This window comes from Chiroxiphia lanceolata, chromosome 7, assembly GCF_009829145.1.
Source record: "Chiroxiphia lanceolata isolate bChiLan1 chromosome 7, bChiLan1.pri, whole genome shotgun sequence".
In the NCBI taxonomy this organism is placed as follows: domain Eukaryota; kingdom Metazoa; phylum Chordata; class Aves; order Passeriformes; family Pipridae; genus Chiroxiphia; species Chiroxiphia lanceolata.
In genome coordinates this window covers 22,355,505-22,369,523 of record NC_045643.1, presented here as the reverse complement: position 1 = coordinate 22,369,523, position 14,019 = coordinate 22,355,505, and the positions used below count along the sequence as shown (strand labels likewise).

General features: G+C 37.9%; 1 protein-coding gene across 13 annotated transcripts in view; it reads left to right on the top strand.

Annotated features, from left to right (window-relative positions):
* The window catches only part of SLC4A10 (solute carrier family 4 member 10), a 152,405-nt gene that overhangs the window by 90,212 nt on the left and 48,174 nt on the right, over positions 1–14,019 (top strand). For all 13 annotated transcript variants that reach the window (XR_004358115.1, XR_004358113.1, XR_004358114.1 and 10 more), the window contains one exon: positions 6,125–6,313. Coding sequence is in view for 10 of the 13 variants with exons in the window: in XM_032693750.1 (XP_032549641.1) it covers positions 6,125–6,313 (189 nt within the window). In the remaining 3 variants the exon portion in view is untranslated. The remainder of the gene's footprint in view (positions 1–6,124; positions 6,314–14,019) is intronic.

Below are 14,019 nucleotides of genomic sequence, written 5' to 3'. Positions count from 1 at the left end.
TGATAAACTGTGTCTCTGGCTAGAAGGGGGCTGTGCAGAATTTAAAAGGTCCTTCAAGAGGAAAATTCTTTAAAGCAAACAAAGAAATCCCTCAAACTTTGTTGCTAAGCATAGAAACCTTGGAGAGTCTCTGTTGTTACACAGGACTGTAGCTGAGATAGAGTGCTGTGAGGTTTTGTGTCTTTATTCTTTACTCCATTTTGTCATAGGGACTGTGGAGAAATGGCCATCTGTTCTAGATACAAAAGTGAAGACCAGGGCTTTGAAAAGTATGTACAACTTCAACTGATGTGAGCGTGTAGGATCTTCTCACAGGATTAAGGAATTACAGTCTGTTTTGAAAATTACATGTTTAAAATCTTCTGTTGGCCATTTACTCTTGGATGTTAGCCATGGTGCTCTTGTTTTCAAGCTTATCTCTGCAATCAAGTGTGTTTTTACTGATATTGCTTGGACTTTTAAAGGTATGTTGAAAAACTTTGGATGAAGCTGAAATGGAATCCCATAACAATAGGGGCTGATGGACATAGTCCTTCTTACTCCTGTTCAGGGCATGAAAAAGGGGTCAAAATACAGCAATCTGGCAGTAATTTGACTGCATTTAAACTCCTACTGCTGCTACTGCAGCTGCTACTGCAACTGGGTCTATGTTAAAGGAGTGACAACTGGAGGGAAATATCAAAGCAAGAAAACACATCTTCACTCTTTCCAAAGCTGAATGCATTCTTTCCTTTCTACATGTGGTAAAGGGGCTACAGTAAAGGGGAAGTTGTAAAAAACCAGAAAACTCAAGTAATTTTCTTCTTTCTGGAGGGAAATAAAAATTGTTAGTCACCACACTGGCACCAACTCTGTGGCTTGTATGGCTGTTAATGAGTCTAGCAGAGCATCTAGGCAAGGAAGAGGATAGGGATGTGATTATCTTCTTCCTGTAATTTTCTCTTCTCAAATGGATAATCTTAAATATAGACATTGTCCTCGGCAGTGTATATATTTTAATATTTAATGTGTAAAATACTGTAATTCCAGGAATGACACCATACAAGTGGAGTATGTGTCTAAGCAAGGCGATGACCACAACCATAAATTTGCCTGTTCTAGAGGAGTCCTTTTTTTCAGCTCTTCCTTTTGATTTCTGTTTTATACCAACGCAAAGAAGGCAGTCTTTGGTTTTGCATCTTCTGCAGTTTGTGTTTTGATCAGCAGATTAAAAAGGAGAGAGGAGAGGATAATTCCAATTGTGCTTTAGCACAGATGTCCTGAGTTATAAATTTATTATTTGTTTTTTAACTTTAAAGATCTCCTGTCATGTTACATAAAGTACTGGCCTGTTTTGGGAACTGTAACATGCAAATTCATGTACTAAGGTGTCTAAAGAGAAGATAGTCTTATCCTTAGGGCAGAGGCAGTTCCTCAGAAGGCAGTAGAGTTGAGGGGAAAAATGCGTATTTTTCTTGGAGCTGGAGCTTTCTTTCCATTTTCTCATGTATTACAAATTCTCGTCTCCTTCTGAAAATATTCTGCTGAAGACTTTCTCTGAAACTTGTGTTACCTTCTCCTTTGCCTTTCTGTCAATTATCTTCCATTATAGTCTAGAGTGATAAAAAAACTCTGTCTACACTGGGAGCTCAGAGATAACTGACCTGATAATGTTTCAGTTAACCCTGGAGATAAAAGTTCCCTTCAGACTCAGGTTTTATTAGTTTGGGCACTACACTGGGCAACATTACCCTTCAATATGAGCATTTGGTCAGAACTGTTGTTAATACTGCACAGAATGTAATTGCTGGAGGGGGTCTAACACAACATTGAAAACTGCGGGCTTGATTCTTCCTTGCGAGCTGTGGATACATCGCTCATGTTCACATCTGTTGTCAGCTGCATTTATCTGTGGACCTGTCTTAGTCTTTTTGTATGTGTGTCGTCATAGAGATGTAAATTTGTTGGCAGCCTCTTCATAGTAAGTGAAACATGCAGGTTATTTGTTGTTCAGCTCTCAAAGCAGGTATGTGATACATTGGCTTATTATGTCAATATTGAGAACTTCAGAAAAACTTGTATTTTTTAAATGTCTGTACAGTGCACAGGTGACTGCTAGCAATTAAACTCTACTTTTAACCAGCATAGTTATGTAATGCCTTTTATTATCTCTCGCTCTTGGCAGTTATCAAAGGCATGACAAATTATGTGTCTGTGATGATGCATCTACTTTTTATTTTTTTTGCTCTGCTTGCTTTTCCGCTGGCTCTTCTGATAGATATGAATCTGACTCCAGCACAGAATCATGAGCTGTCTGGATTTTTAGTACAAGGAGTTTTTGACTCAGCTTATTATATCACTATTTTTGTGCAGTACAGTTTCTTCCAATTGATGTACAAGGGCAGCATGTACTTAAATGCTGTTATATGTGCTTTGATACAGAATTTTTTCCTTTATTTTTCTGTTAATCATCATTACTGTTGGTAGAAGTATTTCCTCAAATAATAATTAAAAAAAAAATCCAGCAAAATTCTCAACAGTTCTTTCCCATTTGAATCACATAATGCATGTCATAAAATCATAGGTTCTTAGAATTGTTTGTGTTGGAAGGGGATCTTGAAGATCATCTAGTTCCAACTCCCCTTGTGTGGACAGGGACTCCTTTAACTAGACAAGGTTGCTCAGAGTGCCATCTAACCTGGCCTTGAACGTCTTCAGGAATGGAGCATCCACAATTTCCCTGGACAACCTGTTCCAGTGCCTCACCACCCTTACAGTAAAGGATTTTTTTCCTAGTATCTAAGCTAAACCTACCCTGTTTCCATTTAAACCCATTCTCCCTTGTCCTGTCACTGCATGCTCATGTAAATAGTCTTGCCCCATCTTTCCTGTAAGTTCCCTTCAAGTAAAGGAGGGCTGCAATTAGGTCACCCCAAAGCTTTCTCTTTTCCAGGCTGAACAATCTCAGTCCTCTCAGCCTTTCCCCACAGGAGAGGTGCTCCATTCCTCTGATCAATTTGATGTCCTATGGACTTGCTCCAACAGGTAGATGTCCCTCCCTTACTGGGAACCTGAGAGCTGGATGCAGTGCTCCAGATGGGGTCTCACCAGAGCAGAGCAGAGGGGCAGAATCACTTCCCTTGACCTGCTGGATACATGTCTAGTCTTTACTCCACCAGCACCCCCAAAGTCCATCTTGGCAGGGCTGCTCTTAATCTGTTCATCCCCCAACCTGGATTGATACTGCGGGTTGCTCCAAGCCAGGTGCAGCACCTTCCATTTGGTCTTAAAGCTCATGAGATTCCCATGCACCTACTTCTCAAGCCTGTCTAGGTCCCTCTGATGGCATCCTGTCCTTCAGGTGTGTCAACAGCACCACTGAGCTTGGTGTCATCTGCAAATTTGCTAAGGGTGCACTTGATCCCTCTTGTCTATATCATTAATGAAGATATTTGATCCCCTTATGGGCCATTCATTTAACAGTTGGACTCGATCCTTGTGGGTCCCTTCCAATTCAGAATATTCTGTGATTCTGATTCTATGATATTAAATAACACAGGTCCAAATATGGACCCTTGAGGGACACCACTCATCACTGATGCCCATTTGGACTCTGAGCCATGGACCACTACCCTCTGGATGCTTCCATCCAACCAATTCCTAATCCATCTAACAGTCCACCCATTGAATCCATCACTCTCCAATTTAGAGAGAAGAATGTTGTGAAGGACCATGTCAAACACTTTACAGGAGTCCAGATAAATGATATCTTGTAGCCCTTTCTTTCTCCACTGATGTAATTACTCCATTATAGAAAGCCACTAGATTGATCAGACAGGATTTTCCCCTGGTGAAGCCATGCTGGCTGTGTCGAATCACCCCCCTGTCCTCCATGTCCCTTAGCAGAGCTTCTGGGAAGATCCATTCTGTGATCTTAAGAAGCACAGAGGTGAGACTGATAGGTCAGTAGTTCCCAGGGTCATCCTTTCTGCCCTTCTTAAAGATGGGTACTATGTTTCCCTTTTTCTGGTCACCCAGAACTTCCCCTGACTGCCATGACTTTTCAAATGTCGCGGAGAGCGGCTTGGCAGCTACATCAGCAAATTCCTTCAGGACTCTGGGATGTGTATCGTGAGATCCCATCGACTTGTGCATATTCAGGTTCCTCAGGTGGTCATGAACCAGATCTTCGCCTACAGAGGGAAGGACTTTGCTCTCCCAGTCCTCATCCTGTCGTCCATCCGCTCAAGAAGTGTGGGAAGAGAGGTTGCCATTGAAGACTGAAGCAAAAAGTTGTTAAGCTTTTTCCTTGTCTGTAGTTACCTGTTTGCCAGTGCTGTTTATCAGAGGGGTATACCTTCTTTGACCTTCCTTTTCTGAGTAATGTACCTGTAGAAGCCCTTCGTGTTATTCTTTGCATCGCTTGCCAAGTTCAGTTCCAGTTTTGCTCTGGTCTCCCTGAGCCCCTCCTTACACAATTGTACTTCTTCTCTATACTCTTCCCAGGTTCCCTGTCCTAGTTTCCACTGCCTCTGCATTTGCTGCTTGCCCTTTAGTTTGACCAGCAGTTACCTACTCAGCTGTGCTGGTCTTTTGCTTTCCTTGCCTTATTTCTTGCTCCTGGGAATCTCTAACTCTTGCATTCCATGGAAGACTTCTTTAAACATCTGCCATCTCTCTTCTGCTCCATTGTCCCCGAGCATGGTCTCCCAGGAGATGCCACTGAAAATCTCCCTGAAGAACTGTCTTCCTAAAGTTCAAGAGCCTGAGTTTACTCCTTATCTGACCTATATTTCTCAGGACTGCAAACTCCACCAGTGCATGATTGCTGTAACCTAGGCACCTCCAACACTGGTGACTATCAAGTCTGGTATCACCTTCCCTCTGCTAGGGCTGTCTATCACCTGGCTGAAGAATTTATCCCCTATGCATTCCAGGAGTCTCCTGGGTTGCCTACAGCCTGCCATGCTGCTTTTCCAGCAGATGTCAGGGTGGTTGAAGTTCCCCAGCAGGACAAGAGCCCACAAGCACGATGCCTGCTGTAGCTGGAGCAGGATGGCTTCATCCACAGGTTTCCCTTGATCAAGCGGCCTGTAGTAGACCCCAACTACAAAGTTCCCTTTGTTGCCTTGGTCTCTGATTTTTACGCCTAGGCTTTCTACCTGCTCATGGCTGTTCTTCAGAGGCAGATCTTTACACTTTGTCCCCATCTCAATGTAGAGGGCAACTCTTCCTTGTCTCCTTCCCCCCCTATCATTATGAGCAGCCCATAACCATCGATAGCCAAACTCCAATCTTGGGACTCATCCCACCGAATTTCAGTAATGTCAACAAGGTCATAACTTGCTAGCATCACAGTAGTTTCCAACTTCTGTTTGTTGCCCATGCTGTGTGCATTGGTGTAAAGGCATGTCAGCTGGGCTGTTGGCCATGTCACCTTCCTAGAGGAATGTATATACAAATAATGTTGAATATGAATATTTAAAAATACTTTCTGCTAGTGGACTGCAAAACCAGTTGTGAATTCTTAGCATGGGGATCAGTTTCACTGACACCTCCTTGAAGTGATTCTGTAGCAGCAACATGTACATCTGGCAGCAGAAACAGATCCTATTGGGTAATGACAAATAATGCTGCAAATTTTTCTGTGTTGTCTTACCTGAAATTCCTTTATATTGCACTGAAAGTATTGTAATTATAGTTATAAGAAATAAAGAATTAGACTGTGATCTTCTGTAAGTACAAAGGGAATAAAAAAGTTACATTCTCGCAGCATGCCAGTCCTTTGTAGGAAATAGGATAGGGATTATTTGAGAAAAAAATCCACCTTATACACATTGTAATCCTGGGTTTAAATGTGTTATGTATGAGTGTACTTAAGGACCAACTTCAGAGTTACATAGGTGACCTTAATTTGTGAACTGCATCATTTTTGGAGGATTTGAATTTTTTATATTCATTAATAGCATCATATTTTTCTTTGCCGAGTGGAAGACTTCTAGATAAAACTTACCATTTCATTGTGTTGCATTAAAGCAACAGATACTTTTTATTTGTAATCCTGTAGGATACTTATTATTGCAATTTAAAAGATAAAATATTTCCTCTTTCCCCTCTTTTATTTTATTTATGTATATATTTTCAGATATGATTCTGGACCAGCAGGTGAGTTCTGGGCAGCTCAGTGAGGATGTTCGTCACAGGGTGCATGAGGCATTACTGAAACAGCATCACCATCAGAACCAGAAGAAGCTGAGCAACAGGATCCCAATTGTAAGATCCTTTGCTGATATTGGAAAGAAGCAGTCTGAGCCCCATTCCATGGATAAAAATGGTAATGCATTGCTTTATTTTGCATTTTTAGCTTTCAGTAACATCTACGTGTTCAGTATTGCATTGTGCTTTGTACCCACAGCTTGACAGTGTGATTCTGATCTGAATAGCTACCCTGTAAAAGCAGTACTTTTTACATGAGAGTGGCTCCTCTTTTTCAGTAGTATACCTGCTTAAATTTGAAATTCGGGTATCCTGCACAGTTCAAGGCTGGGCAGAGATATTCAAGGGAACTAGCTCAAGTGTTGGAAGCCAACTGTGTTAGTGTGCCATTGTGTCCTGAGGAACTGGCATGGCACATGATTTCCAGTGCAGCTGAGTTTAAGGACACTTGTGCTGCTTTAGGTACTCTGTGCAATCCTTCAGACTAAGCTTGAGCATCTTTGCACAGTGTTACTCTGAACTGTGGGCATGCTCCTTTAGTGCCAGGAATGTGGTAGGACTATTTTTGACTTCTGTTGTTTCCAGGACCTATTTATTTAAAATGTTTGTTGAAATAGTTTTTAAGTCTACAACAGTGTGTGTATCAGAGTTGAACTACTGCTTCAGATTTCATAGGTGAGTTTGAAGAGTTGAAAAATGAGGAAAACATTTTCAAGATGACACTATCAGAGAGATGTCATATGAACTGTACCTCGTTCTTTCAGAAAATTTCTTTTGGGAAAATCAGGTTAATGCAAATGAGAAATGTTTGCAGAGTGGTTCTACAGTATTATTGGCATAACTTTTTTTGTTCTTCTTGCTTTTACAGAAAACTTTATAAGCTGTACTGTTGTTGCAGGTTATCATAATGAAAGATCATTTCTTATTGCCCCTTGCTTATTTACATAAACACAGGTCTGTGTTATGAAACTTGCAGCCAAATTTTGCAAATATTTACAATTAATTCACTAGATTTATACATTGCAGAATTACTGAGTCTCTGTATCCAATGTCATCACATTACCTGCAACATTGTTGTCTGAATTCTGTTGGACCATAGTGACTCTTATTCCAGAAATCACCTTAACTTCAGTTAAATCTCAGTCCCCTCTGTTTCAGAGCCCTACTGAGATCCCCTCTTACCCTGGGAAGTGGGGAATGAGGAAACAGCTGTAGCACAGGGAAGGTGCAGGTTGGAGGAGGAAACTGTGTGCTGTGAGGCATAGGACAGAAGGGCACAGAGGAGTAGTGTGGCTGATCTGGAAAGATGGGGCTGTTGGCATAAAGATTAACTGTGGTTTCAAGGAAGAACCTTTGTTTCAATCATTGCCATATAAAGTTTTATTAGTTCTATTTGCTTCCCTGGGGAAGATTCTCAGATCTAAAAGGAAACATAATTTCATTGATGAGGGTATGAAATAGATACATTAATTATGCCAAAATGTCATTTTAAGAGTAAGGAAAAAAATAATATTTACTAAGATGTGTGTAATTCTGCATATGTTTGCACAAGAGTAAAAGTAAGTAGGATGATTGTCCATCCATTTTCAGGCAACTTTTTTATTGATTTGCACAGGTCTTGCTAGTGAGTTTAAAGAAATATTCAGGAGACACTAAAGAAAGCTAATATAACATTCCTATTCCTCAGTTTCCACAGGATGTAAGGTGGCAGCTTGCATTCCATAAGCTTTTTGCACTAGATCTTATATAAGAAATAAGCATTAGGTTTCCTTAAAAGGACCCCTCAGAGCAAGCTGTGTAAGTATCATGAATTCAATTTCAGTAACTTTCTGTGTTTGTTAGTGGAACTGATGCAGTAATTCACTCCAGAAACATCTTGCTTTTGCCCAAGTTTCTTCTAGGAACTTTCCTATCTGTCTCTAAGTTCTCAAAAAATCGATTCTCATCAGGACAGCATCTAAGTCTGTATTAAACACCCTAATTTTATACACTCAGTGGTTAAGTGATTCTCTAAGTAGGAAGACGTATTCTTACATGTTTTTATTTGTCTGACCTTATTTTGCAAGAAAAAATCGCTGAATTCCAGTTCATGTGCTTATGTAGAAATGTCTCAAACTATTCTGATTCTTGTTAAAAAAAGAACTTAGTCACTTTGACTGTGTTAATTTAAATTAAGTTAAACGTACCATGAACAATAGAAATTCAGTAGTTTTAAGAATATTTATTTGAAAGTAGATCAACTTTTTATCTAAATTACAGTGAAAAATTCCAAATACGATCTTTTTGGACACAGGTGTCTTTTAATCAGTTTGAAGCATTGCTCTTCTACTTGTGTCCTTTAAGTGCTAATGCACATTTGGCAGTCTCCTGCATTTACCTCTTCAAAATCTATGATGATCCCGTGATAAAACAAGGAGGATTTATTTATTCTAAATTTCTCTCTTATCATCCCTTATTCTGTTAAATTAAAACCTTGGAATCTTATTGCCTGAATGGTACTGAAATTAGTATTAGCTTTAGAAGGAAAATTTAGTTTTAAGTTTTTTGTTTTAAAAGGAACCACAGTTTTTTCCCTTTTCAAGAGAACAGCAAAGAAGCAGTAAATTATGCAGGAATCTACACTGAAATGCTCAGCTTTCAGGAACTCTGCTGTTCTTAGAAGCTTGACTAGCAGCAAAGTTTCTGATCATTTTCTTCTGCCATTGCCTCATGATCCAAGTGCTGGAGTTCAGCTACAGTGCAGTTCAGCTCACTGCAGCTGTATATTTCTTTTTAGATTGCTATGGAGTGTCTGTACAAGCTTCTCATAATAATACAAAAATGAGTTTTTAAAATATGTCTTTGAATCGTGTGAAAGCAAAAGAAAACAACTAAGTATGTATAAAAGAAAGCAAAATTAAGACGTATAAATAATTTATATTATTGTCAAGAATGTGGTGTAAGACACATCTTGTTTTGTGAGGTCAAACTGGTAAAAATGCATTCAAGGCATCATTTAGTCTGCTTATTCCCATTGGTGTACAAACATTGTGTAGAATTTATGAATGTAAAATGATCCATATATTGCCATCAGTAGCAGTATTGTTCTCTCCTTTTAATAAAAAAACAGGAATCAAAATATTGTTGCTTTTACTTTCCGGTTGATAAGCTTAATTCCTAGAAGACTGCAGGGAGAGAAATAGATCATCTCTAGTACTACTAGTGAGCTTCCAGCTCAGTTCACCCCTATTCAAGCTGAGAGTTTTCATAAAGAGCAGGTGCCAGGAGCTTTAGAAGGGCCACTTATTTGTTCCTGTTGAAATGAGACTGGGGAACTTAGACACATTTTCTGCACAAAAGGAAATTCTTGGTTTGGTTAAATTTGGGGTTAGTGTAGACAGTTGAACTGATAACAATGCTTAGCAGTCTGTTGATTGTAAAATAGGTGATCCAGAGCCATAAGTCCCTGGCATCTGGGAAACATGGTACATCTGAGGATGTAAACCCCCTTCTTTGTCCAAGTTCTTGACAAGGGTAGCTTATCCATGGGTTACTTTTCAGATATTCAAGAGCAAAGTCTGAAAATGAAGACATAAACTTTAATTCAATATACAGCAGTACCATTGGATAGACTATTGTGATATCTTTGTTGGAAGATAGTCGTACATATGTTCTCCCTCCATTTTTCTTTGTTTAAGAGTCTGTCAGACCATCTAATTAATTTGCTTTGTATTTAGTAGTATTATCTTTTGTTTACAATGGGTTTTCTTCACATCCTCTGCAGGGCTAAGATGTCAGAGTGCTATGGATTTACCATGCATTTTTAATGCTGCCATGCTGTGTTTAACTTTCACTTTTCATTAAGCATCAAAACTGTGAGAATTAAAAGCCTGCTTTTGATGTTCCAATAAAAAACGACAGTCAAATTTGGCATAAGAGCAGGAAAAATTATTTTTTTTTTGTTATAGGTTAATTTGACACCAACTACCCAAAATAGAGAGTGGCAAGTAATTTTAGCATAAATACTGTAAAAGATAGATAAAAATAAGAATGTTTTCCCTTAGTAAATTGTCTTTAGAAAGTTTGTTTTATAAAGCAATTCAACCTATTTTTATAGAGATCGGTAGGTTTGTCACTCAGATATCTCAGAGCTGAGTTTATAAATTCTCGTGACATGATATAAAAAGCAAAAGACAGTTGTGAATATATAACACCTTTGTATTGTGAAAGGAATGCTAAAATAATTTCACAAGCCTCTCCCTTTTTATAGGAGGCATTCTGAAATTCAGAATTTAAGCATTGTTTGGCATGAAAAAGTTACTGATTCTATGGAAATGTAGTTAGGAAAAGAAGTTTTCAGCATGTGAACATTTAGGGGTTTCGACTGGCTATTTCACTTTTAATCTAGGGATGGGTGTGTGTTTTTTATGTATATATATATATATATATAAAATGAGATATAATAGGCCTTACATTGATTAAAGGAAGCAACTTGGGGAGAGGAGCACGGCAGAATAAGTTATTTGTATTTCCATGCACTTTGCTGAAGTGTTTTTTACCCACAATAACATGATCTTGAGTATGTTTTATGTTCCATACATATGCCATTTGTAACAGCTTCTTCTCCCTTGATGTCAGAGCAGACACATTATTAGTGTAAAAATTGCATTACACCACACATCATGCCTGATTCTGAGAAATTCTGAAATTCCAAGGAGAGGTTTACTGATATGCCAGAGCTTAAAGAAAGCAGTGGCATATTAAATTTGGGATCTTCAGAATTAACAGCATGAGTTGCTGGAGCAGTTTGTTTTGACAGGTTCTTTTTCAAGCCTTTTTCCAGTTATTTCAATTAGTATGATGGGCTGGTTTGGACTTCTTTGTTTTGTGTCAGTATGAGCACAAGTGGAGGTGTTGGAGCCTGTGCTTATGTATCTAATTTAGGACAGCATTTTTTAGTAGCACAGAAAGTCAGAATTACCAGTTATGTGATGGTGTTAGTTACTTTCTTCAGTTTCCCAAACTCTCCTAAGCATCAGTTCAAGGATTTATGCCATAACTCAGAGCTAGTTTACAGCATGAAAACTCCAATGTCAATTGTACCATGTGGAGAAAGATGGGCATTACTTGGAGCCATATGAAAAGGGTAGGGAGGCATTTCTAAAAACATGACCATGTTCCTTCATTTTGGGAATAAGTCACAATGAATGACATGTATAGACACCTAAGCTTTCTGGCAGTATTGGATCTGGATCAGGTGGATTGCTTCAGGTTTCCTTAAGGTAGTTAATTCTAGCTTAAATGAGCTAATACCCTCTTTCTTGGTTTAGATTCTTCTCAAATGTATATATTTTATCCAGCTTGTATTATCCACGGGTTTTTATACTCCTAAAACATAATTTGTATTTATGAACATTTTCATCTGATGTGTATTCTTTCTCCACATTTCCTCGTATCCATGATAAAATATGTAATCTGTATGTATAAACTGTGTCATTCATCTTTGTATTTCTTTATTTTGCTCTGTCTTTGTTGTGTCTGTCTCTAACAGGCTCATCTCATCTCTGTATCTTCCTCATCTCCTATCCTTTGGGTTCTGTAAACTCCCTGAAGGTTCAGAGGTAGTATAAATACATATTCTTGCTTGGGCTTCAGATCATTTCAAATGTACACCCATGTCTTCATCTAGATTTCTTGTCAGCATGCAACTTCTTGCTATAGTGATTAAAAAAATACTTCAGGCCTTTGTAAGCGGCTGTGGCACACTTAAGAGAAGCTTGTGTGGAATGATGTTTTGGGGGGGAGGAAAGTGCTATTTCTTTATAAGTTAATTTTCTTACATCAATTTGTGAAGCTGCAAATCATAGCATTTTAGTTTAAACTGCATGACTTCATGTGAACTATGCTTGAGATTCAGTCCTTGCATTAGAAAAACAGCTAAAGTGACCTGTTCCTCATCCTCTTAAATTGTGTATCATTAAGTGAGCACCAAATCTCCTTGCAGTTACACAGGTACAATGGGAATGACATGGTTCTCCACTGGTTTAAAATGTTATTCATTAAGAGGCCTAAAGGCACATACACAGTTCAGCCTGCAAAGATGCTGTCAGTGCTCTGTTATATTAGAATTTCATCATATACTTAAGAAAACTTACTGCTTTTCAATCCTTGATTTTTTTATCTGGACAGTGTTGTCAATTTAGATTTTGAAAATCGGTGACTAGTTGCAGTGAAAAGTCTGAAGATTGCTGTAGCTGCTTTGCATATCAGATTTTTTTTTTCTGAATGGGAAGAAATCTGTATGGTCTAGAAAAGTAAGCTGCTTCTTTTCTGATTCAGTTTCATGTGTCAGTTGCATCAAGTTTGTTTCCATTAACGGTGATTTATATACATTTATATACATTTATATACATTTATATACATTTATATACATTTATATACATTTATATACACTTATATACATTTATATACATTGTTCTAGACGCATCTTGGATTTTGATTAACAAACACAATGCACATAGTTAAATGTCTTTGAGTTTTACATTTTAGGGAGGAAGAGTATGTTACATGTGACATTAATTTACTGGGATTAATTTTTTCTTTTAATTTGGGAGGACTAACTGTCTCAAAATACCAAACTATCTGCAAATGCAAACTTCTATTACTGTTACTATTACTGTAACAAATGTGGACCTTACTTTGATGGATTTTGATTTTCAAGTGGCTTGACTTTGCATGACAGAATATTTTTTGTGTGAATTCTTGCTCTATTCAAAGCTCTGGCAATTTCACGTTATCTGAAAAAGACACTTCTTTAATATACACTGAATTTTTTTTTAAATATAATTTTTTAAACGATGTTGTTATTTGCTTTGTAATGCATAGATAAGCCTTAACACCCATTTTAGCATGGTTTTATCTAGTATGTATTAAGTTCCTTTGTATGTAGTCTGGATATTTCAGTTTTACCACACTCTGAATTTGATACATAAAAATATCTGAATGGTTCTTTGATGAATTCTCAAAGAATCCAGCTCTTCGTGTGCTTTATGTAGGTGGACTTCAGGATAAATCAAATATTTTAAACTTCAAATTTATAATGACTCAAAGTACTACATTGCACTCTTGAAAAATAAAACACTGTATTTATCTCGTATAATATGTAAATTACCATTTTACTTGGGAGTGCTGAAATGGAACTGGCAAGGACAGGGCATAAAGGAGTTGAATGACAAGGCCATTCCTGCTTTTACTCCCCTTATAGAGAGTCGATGATTTATGCCCTCAACATTCTTACCAGCCTAAACCCCATATTTCCAATTCAAAGAAAAGAAGTAATAAACTATCACAAATGTTTTTCTCAGAGCAGTTGTTTAAAATTGGGCTACAGTTTGGGGTTAGTTTGGTGGGTTTTTTTGTGAAAAGAGATTACCTGTTGTCTCTACCTTGTATCTTTGTTACTCAGTACAGTAAAAAACCCAAACTTGTTGTTCTGTGATCCAGAGAGCTGTCTTAAGTTGTAGAGTTATTTAAACACATCTTACTGCCTCAAGGTAAAACTTGTGTTCTTTCAGATTATTCCAGCATATGGGTAAATCAAAGTTTGAGGTCTTCTGTTGGCACAGAAAAAGAACATATGCTATTCTTATAAACTTCACATACTTACTGGTTGTGGCTTTTAGTTCCTTCTATGTATATTTTTACATATTTTTCTCTTAAAAGAAAAGTGGACACAATGTTTAAAAGTCCTTTGGACTCTTATGCTAATTGCTTTTGACACCTCCAATTATGATGTTAAAACTTCAGTATTTATAACCGGTGATCCGTGCTTTGACTCCTTTGTTG